Here is an 8,383-nt window from a genome sequence, read left to right as displayed (position 1 = left end):
GGAAACGGGGAGATGGGTACAATATAGAGGGAAATAGCGTATATAAATAGATAAAATATCGTTCAGTCATAGAATTGTAGAATAATGGTTTTGGGTTGGAAGAGACCTTAAAACTCATCTCATTCCATGCCCCTGCCATGGGCAGGGACACCTTCCACTATGCCAGGCTGCTCCAAGCCCCGTCCAACCCGGCCTTGAACACTTCCAGGGATGGGGCAGCCACAGCTTCTCTGGAAATCTGGTCCTGTGCCTCATCCTTACAGTACAGATTTTTTTCCTAATATCGAAACTTACTTTTTTTTTTCAGTTTGAAGCCGTTCCTCCTTGTTCTGTCACTACATGCTAGATTAAAAAAATTATATAGATGTGTTTGTATTCCTGTGTATATGTACATATATGTATATTCTTGCTGGAGGAGTAAATATCCATCACCTATTAACCTGCCTCTGTTTTTCCATTTAACCCAACTCTGCTTTACCAAAGAATTGGGTCTTTTGTCTGTCTTGTCTATCTGAATGCGGCCCTGAATAAAAGCCTCGTTGAGCAGAAAATTGAGTCCAGTTTATGACTCAGCGGGTGCGGGTGCGAGCTCAGTGGAGGGGCCGAGCCTGTTTTAAATCAATCATGCACAACATCCCATTGTCCCAGCTGCAAGATGACCTGAGCTGGAACATCTGGAAACTGGACTGCTTCCACCTGCCTGCATGATGAGAGGAGACACAATCTCATGGTTGCCACCAGGCAGGGTCCAGCACAGCACAGGACCTGCCTCGCCGTGGCCTCCACCTCGGTGGAACATTTGCATTTCTGTCTTTACACTTAACTGTGTCTTTTTTTCCTTCCAAATCTTTAACCCTGATAGTTGCCTCTGTTTAACTACCAAATCAATTATCAATGTCTCTGTTCAATCCCAGCCAGACTCTGCTGTGGGATGCGCCTCCTCTCCCAGCAGCAATGCCTTCAGAACAGCACAAAGTAGGTGTTGTGTTTTCCTTTACTTTTTAAAACATTTTGTTACAAAGAAATGCTGTGAAAGGAATTTTTCTTCAAATTTCAGTAAATCCCTGTAAAATCCAGGAGATTCCCTGAGGCACTGTGGATCAATGTGACTGTGAGAAGATCTCTGGGAACAATATGTTCTGCCACCGTTAGAAAAACCTTAACGTTTACGAAATGCTTTGCTTTCCTCATCAAATTTTGCTGTTCTGTGGTTGATCCCACCCCAGCTGCTGTCTCCGCTCACGGGTGCTGCCTCTGAAGAACTGGCAGTGCCACTGTGAGCCTTGAGGTTCCTCAAACCCAGCAGAGTGACCTGCAGAGGTCACAGAACCATAGAATGTCCTGAGTTGGAAGGAACCCAGTAGGATTGAGTCAAAACCCTGCACAGGACAGCTCCAAAATCCCACCACGTGCCTGAGAGTGTTGTCCAAACTCTTCCTGAACTGTGGCAGGCTTGGTGCTGTGACCACTGCCCCAGGAATCCTGTTCAGTGTCTGACCACCCTCTGTGGGAAGAACTTTTTTTCTAATACCCAACCTAACCCTCCTGACACAACTTCATGCCATTCTCTCTGGTCAGCAGAGGCTGACCCAGCTCACCAGACGACGGCACAGATTTCTCCTCCAAGCTTCCTGCTCTGCCTGGCTGCAGCCCACTCCAGGCCATTATGGATTTGTCCAGCATCGTGTGTTTTAATTACAGCATTGCAAAGGTTTTTTACTGAGACGCTGAAAATAAAGGAATTACTTAAACACAGCTCTGCAGTCGTTTGTGCAGGCTTTTGACATTCAATGAGCGCCCTGTGTCCCCCTGCAGCTCTCCCCTCATGGCAGTCAGGCTGCCTTCAAATCAGAACCACTTGCCATTTATGCTCCCTGCATTCCAGTGACACCTCCCCTTGTCTGACCCGACACCTGCGTTTAAGGAGCCACAGCTCTGCTGAAGAGCTGCTCCGTTTGTGAATTCCGATGTCCCAAGAGGACAGAAAACCCACACAATGGCAAATTGCTCATTGCAGTCGTTGGGGTTCAGCTCAGGAACCGGGAGCCAGGGCAGGCGTGGGCAGAGCCTGGGGCACTCCCGTGGGGGAGGACAGGATGTCCAGGATGGCACACCACCAGCTCCTACCCACGCAGGATTTAGCTCCTTAGCATTCAAATGCGTCCTCCAGCCCAGCACACATCTTCATGCTCCTCTCCTTAGAGGCCACACAGCACTAAAAGCAATTGGTGTTACTTGAGTCAAATCCTGCTGTCCCACCCGGGCAGTGTGAGATCCCTTCAGGTCCTCCTGAAGCCAGTCAGCAGCTGAGACCATTGTTCAGCTCCCACTGTATCCCCTTCTACGGTGAGTCCATGTCACCGCTCCTGGAAAGGGCATTTCTGTTTTACTCTCCCTTTTCCCTCTCCCCACGGCCAGCACAGCCATGGGTAACTCCCCATCAGCCCCTCATGCAACCCCCACCACAAACCCTTGAGTGGAAACTTCCCTTTTGCCAGGGCTTCTACAGCATACAGGAAGTGCTCTGTCCCATTTCAGCTTAGTAGTGCAGCATTTCCACTTGGGGCACAGCTGGAATGAAGCACATTCAGATTTCCAGCAAGTACATCCGAAATTACTGCTTCCATGTCATTAAGCGCGACAAAAAACAAGTCCACCCCATAACTGATGAGATCCACACCTCCCACCTCACTTTTCAAGCCCGAGGGCTGCAGAACCAGCTGTAAGATCCTGTTGCCCCGGTCTGTGACAGAGCTGCAGGATCACCCTTCTGCTGTTTCCTCATTAATCCCCAAATAAGTGCAGTTGCTGGGCAACCAAGAGCTATTTCAAAGCCTTCCAACTCAGGAGCATCCACAGCTTCCTGTTGCATATCCCTGCTTACACAATGCCCACAGCTGCACAACATCTGCAGGCGGGCATTGAGCTGCAGCCAGGTATCAGAACACTTATACAACCCCAGGCAAGCCACGGCTGAGGGATTAGCTACAATCACCACACATGCGGAACCCTTGCATAAGGCAGTTTTGCAACCATTTTTTCTGTGGAAACTACGTAATTATTGTTTATTAGAGAGCTGGAGTAAGGCAATGTCACGGACAACTGTTCATATAACTTGGGACACAAACTTTTGTGGATGCAACAGCTTTATTGGAATGAACAAGTGCAGGGAACCCTTTATTTGGAAGCAACAACCTGCTGGTTCAGTTACCACCCCTGAGGCGCAGCACAAGGTGCAGGGTAGACTCCTTCTGGATGTTGTAGTCAGACAGGGTACGACCGTCTTCCAGCTGCTTGCCTGCAAAGATCAGCCTCTGCTGATCAGGAGGGATGCCTTCCTTGTCTTGGATCTTGGCCTTGACATTCTCAATGGTATCACTGGGCTCGACTTCCAGAGTGATGGTCTTGCCTGTCAGGGTCTTCACAAAGATCTGCATCCCACCCCTGAGGCGCAGCACAAGGTGCAGGGTAGACTCCTTCTGGATGTTGTAGTCAGACAGGGTACGACCATCTTCCAGCTGCTTGCCTGCAAAGATCAGCCTCTGCTGGTCAGGAGGGATGCCTTCCTTGTCTTGGATCTTGGCCTTGACATTCTCGATGGTGTCACTGGGCTCGACCTCAAGGGTGATGGTCTTGCCTGTCAGGGTCTTCACAAAGATCTGCATTCCACCTCTCAGGCGCAGCACCAAGTGCAGGGTGGATTCTTTCTGGATGTTGTAGTCAGACAGGGTACGACCATCTTCCAGCTGCTTGCCAGCAAAGATCAGCCTCTGCTGATCAGGAGGGATGCCTTCCTTGTCTTGGATCTTAGCCTTGACATTCTCGATGGTGTCACTGGGCTCCACCTCAAGGGTGATGGTCTTTCCCGTCAGGGTCTTCACGAAGATCTGCATTTTTCCCTGGAAGAGGGAAAACCCGCCGCGCTTTAGCGACTGTTCCCCTTCCCCGTACCCAGGGCTGCGCTCCCCGTCCGTGACGTCACAGCGGAGGCCCGCCCACACCCGCGGAGGGGCGGGTCACCGCCCGCTTCCCCTTCCCGCCCGAGGCGCGCGCCCGCAACCCCCGTGAGGCACCGCTGCGCCTGCGCCGCCGCCATTTTGCCAGTGGCCCCTCGCCCTCCCCCGCCACCGCCTCGCGGTGCTGCCGTTGAAGGGGAAGGCAACGTCCCGGCCCTCAGCCCGCCATCACTGTCTGCCACCACCCCCAGTCGCAGCTCCTCAGCGCGCGCACCCTTCCCTTCCGCCCAGCCCGTATCTAGGCCCTCTCGCCGCCGCTCTAAACTCCGGCTCCCCCCGCCGAACTCTCACCGCGGCGCTGCTCGGCCAAGCCCACACCACAAGCGTCACCCAGCGCCAACTGCGCCACACATCCCCCGCTCGGTGCTTATATGGCCTCGGCGCCCCGCCCCCGCGCCCGGATCACTCCGCTGCGCACTATTTTCCGCGCGCCGCCGCTCTCCTGCGTGGCTGAGAGGGAGCGCGGCGAGCGGCGCGGATTGATTGGCTGCGCTGAGCTGCCGCCGCGGACGCGAGCAGCGCGTGGAGCGGCGGGAAAACCTGCCTGGAGCCACCGGAGCGGACCGCGGTTGGGGCATCTCAGTGAGCCCAGCTTGGAGACGCAGCCGCATCTAAAGCTTCTATCAGAGCCTTTCCTTATGTTCAGGGGTTTAAACCCTGAAGTTTCCCCCCTGCTTGAAAAACACCTCCTTGGCTGCCACCCCTGAGGCAGGACGAGGGTCCGCTCTGCCCGCGACCACACCGTGAGGGGGTTTCTGAGGGAGGGAGTTTGTTGCTTTATCCTGAGGGAGGCCTCGAGTGTTATTTCTGTGTGAGAGGCCTCCAGTGTGGAGGGGCAGGGTGGTGTCTGTCACCCACCCGGGCACAAGGTGGAACAGGTTTATGCCAGAGTCTCGGTGCCATCGCGGCGGTGGGACAAGGGACAGGGCAGAGAAGGTGCCTGGCTGCTGTGGTGATGGTTGGAGCAGACTGAAGGGCAGCAGGAAAGGGGGACTTCAGGAGGCTCCTGCCTGGGGATGGAGATCAAGGAGCCTGGAGAGGGGATGTGAGGGGCAAAGAAAGGCCTGATGGACAAAGAGGTAAGTCCTGCAGGTGGTCTGCCCAAGATACAATCAATGAGTGTGTGTGTGTATATATGTGCACACATAAAATGGAGTATGCATCTGAGCTGTAATGGAGTTTGTAGCTCAGGGGTAAAATCAATCAGAAATAATAGTAATAATAATGCCTATTTCTTACTCTGTTCTCACAGAGCACCTTCTGATAGACCTCTGCTGCACTCAGTCGGCTCATGCACCATCCTACTCAAACTGCACAGCAATTCCAGGGCACAGCTGGGAACAGAATGGAGCTTTGTCTGCAAGATTCAGCCAATGCCATTCAGTTCAATCCGCCTACAAAATCCTTCGTTTGCCAGCGGCCAAGGAAAATGGAAGGGACAGAGATAACATCCAACAGGAAGGGAGCACAAGTCCAGCAACAGCTTTGTGGTTTGAGGAAAAGCGCCTGTGTCTGCCTGACACATGGAGCTGTTACAGGAGGGGAATGCTCTGGGGAGCTCTTTGGCCTCTGCTGCTTTGTGTATGTATTAACACCACAGCTGTAGTGATAATAATCTCAAACACTTGGGTCATTTAGATGGGAAAAAAAATACCACAGAAGTCTTGGTTACTTCTCAGTGCTCAGTGGCTGACACTGTGCGCCTTGGGAGTGTATAAACATCAAAAATTGGAGAAGCCTTCCAGGTTTAGGTCTTTCCTTGGCAGAAAGTGAATAATAATGTTAAGCTTGTTCTTTTAGTTACAAGGTGAGTACTTAGGACTGGTCAGAAAATCATCAAAAAGGCACATGGGGAGGTATTTTGTGACAAAAAGTCTATTACTTCATGCCTGATACTTCAAACTGTCTCTTATATTCACGTGCAGGGCACATTCCAGAAGTAGAGCTGCCAGGGAGATCCAGGGAGTAATTTACAACAGGGATCTTACCAGCGCTGTAGCCAAACATTGGCTCAAAACAACAACTGTAAGTAAGATAAGTAAATAAATAGCACAAGGAGCTTTTCAGCCACTGTGGCAGGAAACATAACTTTGAGTTTGTCAGTGGTCAGCTCCTGCTGCTGTTGGTAACTGAGCAGTGAGACAGAACAGCTGCCACTGAGCCGTGTAGATCAAAGCTGTTTTGGGCTCTGTGTGGGCTTTGGTCCCTCTGGGCCAAGCCTCTCAGCTGTGCCATAACTCCCAGCCCTCCCAGCTCCACAGAGTTCCCCGATGAGCCCAGCCAACCTGAGGAGATCAAAGCAGGGCGCTTGTGTCCCTGAGAGCTCTTCCCAAGGGGCTGAGCAGGACAGCGGACGGGAGTGGGCACTGCAGAGCCAGGGAGAAGCTCCTGCAGTGTTGCAGCCAGGAGTGCAGTCAGCTCTGGTGTCCTGGCTTTTGTCCTTCCCCTTTGGCTCTGGGAACGTGGAGCAGAGCCCCCGAGCTCTGTGTGGCTGCAGGGCTGCGCGGTGCCAGCTCTGCCGGGCTGTGGGATGTGGCAGTGTCAGGCTGGGATGAGTGGCCCGTGTCCCCCTGCATTTCGGGGTTTGGTGCTTTGTCCTTTTTGGGCCTTCTGTGTCTGTCCCTTAGCGCGGATGGGACACAAAAGCCGTGCGTGTTTGCACAGGCCTGAGGAGAACCAAATGGAAAAAAAAAACCCTTTGCATGCTGCTGGGAAGTGCCACCGTGGGCCCGTCTCGGCCGCACGGTCAGTTTGCTGCTGTCTTAACAAGACGCGGTGACTTGACCTGGGTAAAACATTACCGAAAAAGGGAGAAAAAAGAGCAGCACCCAACGTGGAGATGCCGGGGATTGAACCCGGGACCTCATACATGCAAAGCATGCGCTCTACCGCTGAGCTACATCCCCGTGCCCGCGCTCCGCGCCCTGCCCGCCGGCCACGTCCGCGCTCCGCTGGCCCCGCTGCGGAGATGGGCGGGCGGAGGGGGCCGCACCGAGGCCCCGCCAGGCCCCGGGGGGCTGTGGGCACTGCAGTGTACAGAGCCTGGTGCGATCCTCAGGCAGCCCTTACAAAGACAGGAACGCGCTGGTTTGCACACACAAAACGGAATGGTTTTGCTCTTTCGGAAATCGGAGAAGTCTGTGCGGGAAGAAAAAAAAAGACTTTTGAAGAAAAATTTCTTTCAACCTCCCCGTCGGGGAATCGAACCCCGGTCTCCCGCGTGACAGGCGGGGATACTCACCACTATACTAACGAGGACGGCTTGAGGAGCTTCCGGCGGGCTGGGTCATGCCCGAGCAGCCGCCGCCGGGCCCGCTCCATCGCCGCCGTTCTTCGGGCAGCGGTTCCTGACACAAAAGTCCCGCACGCGTGAGCGCCTACGTTGGCAGCGGCTGAGCCGCCCGGCGCAGCGACAGCAGCCCCCGCGCCCTCCGCTCAGCGGCAAAACGAACCAAAAAAGGAAGGTCCTTCTGCCGAAACCCGGGATCGAACCAGGGACCTTTAGATCTTCAGTCTAACGCTCTCCCAACTGAGCTATTTCGGCGGGCGAGAGCGCCCTCGCTGGCCGTGGATACGACCCCGCCCGCGTCCCCCTGGGCGCCGCTGCCCGGCCGGTGCGCGCCCTCCCACGCGAGTTCCGCCGCCCGGTTCCCGGCGCGTCCAGGGCTTCACACCTTTCCCCGGTGATTTCCACTCCCGGGACCCCAGGGAACCTCCAGTCACCAGCAGCCGCGGGGTGCTCAGGGGATAGAAACGGTCCCTATCCCCTCCCTTGGAACAAAACGCGTCTCTGCCCGCTTTGCCCCGCCCCTCCGTCGGGGGTTCCGCGGCAGCGACACAGACAAACCCTGCGCAGGGCCGCCCACAAAAAATGGCACCCGGGAGCAAAAGCTATGCAACCTCCCCGTCGGGGAATCGAACCCCGGTCTCCCGCGTGACAGGCGGGGATACTCACCACTATACTAACGAGGATGGATATGTAATCCCCTTTCCCGGCTTGCTCTATGAGCGTGCGGTCCCGCCCCAGGTGGAGCTGCCGCCAGCCCGCTCCGCTCCCGCGGGTGCTGCCGCCGCCGGGGCTCAGCGCGGGGCTGCGCGGGGCGCGGGGGTGTGTGTGGGCACTGCGGCGTGACCGCGGTGTCACCGCCGGGCTCGGCGTGCGGCTCTACTAGCGTTGTATTGGCTTTGGAAGGACGCTTCCCAAGAAGGGGATGTAGCTCAGTGGTAGAGCGCATGCTTTGCATGTATGAGGCCCCGGGTTCAATCCCCGGCATCTCCACTTTTTGCCCCCCTGCCGGGCCCTCCCAAGCACGGCGGGGCTGCAGCGTTTGACTCCGAGCACCCAGGGCAAGCGCCGCTCTCCTTCT

General features: G+C 55.2%; 1 protein-coding gene, 2 long non-coding RNA genes and 5 other non-coding genes across 8 annotated transcripts; 2 read left to right on the top strand and 6 right to left on the bottom strand.

Moving 5' to 3' along the window:
- Window positions 1–3,115: 3,115 nt before the first annotated feature.
- UBB (ubiquitin B) lies at window positions 3,116–4,485 on the bottom strand. The gene is made up of 2 exons (XM_010398413.3): window positions 4,308–4,485; window positions 3,116–3,899 (listed from the first exon to the last, which is right to left on the bottom strand). The coding sequence occupies exon 2, from the start codon at window positions 3,891–3,893 to the stop codon at window positions 3,204–3,206; it is 690 nt and encodes a 229-aa protein (XP_010396715.1). The 5' UTR covers window positions 3,894–3,899; window positions 4,308–4,485; the 3' UTR covers window positions 3,116–3,203.
- A 71-nt stretch (window positions 4,486–4,556) lies between these two features.
- Window positions 4,557–5,997, top strand: LOC120410825. Its single transcript, XR_005603153.1, has 3 exons — window positions 4,557–5,095; window positions 5,269–5,597; window positions 5,942–5,997. It is a non-coding gene; the product is annotated as an uncharacterized LOC120410825 (long non-coding RNA).
- Window positions 5,874–7,778, bottom strand: LOC120410826. Its single transcript, XR_005603154.1, has 2 exons — window positions 7,258–7,778; window positions 5,874–7,177 (listed from the first exon to the last, which is right to left on the bottom strand). It is a non-coding gene; the product is annotated as an uncharacterized LOC120410826 (long non-coding RNA).
- On the bottom strand, window positions 6,851–6,922 carry TRNAA-UGC. The gene has a single exon. It is a non-coding gene; the product is annotated as a tRNA-Ala (tRNA).
- Window positions 7,203–7,274, bottom strand: TRNAD-GUC. The gene has a single exon. It is a non-coding gene; the product is annotated as a tRNA-Asp (tRNA).
- Window positions 7,488–7,560, bottom strand: TRNAF-GAA. Its single transcript has one exon. It is a non-coding gene; the product is annotated as a tRNA-Phe (tRNA).
- A 138-nt stretch (window positions 7,779–7,916) lies between the features above and the next one.
- Window positions 7,917–7,988, bottom strand: TRNAD-GUC. Its single transcript has one exon. It is a non-coding gene; the product is annotated as a tRNA-Asp (tRNA).
- Window positions 7,989–8,223: 235 nt separating this feature from the next.
- On the top strand, window positions 8,224–8,295 carry TRNAA-UGC. The gene has a single exon. It is a non-coding gene; the product is annotated as a tRNA-Ala (tRNA).
- The last annotated feature ends 88 nt before the right edge of the window (window positions 8,296–8,383 follow it).

This window comes from Corvus cornix, chromosome 15 (genome assembly GCF_000738735.6).
Source record: "Corvus cornix cornix isolate S_Up_H32 chromosome 15, ASM73873v5, whole genome shotgun sequence".
NCBI lineage: Eukaryota > Metazoa > Chordata > Aves > Passeriformes > Corvidae > Corvus > Corvus cornix.
Note: the sequence above shows the minus strand (reverse complement) of the source record. Positions and strands in the feature narration are given on the sequence as shown.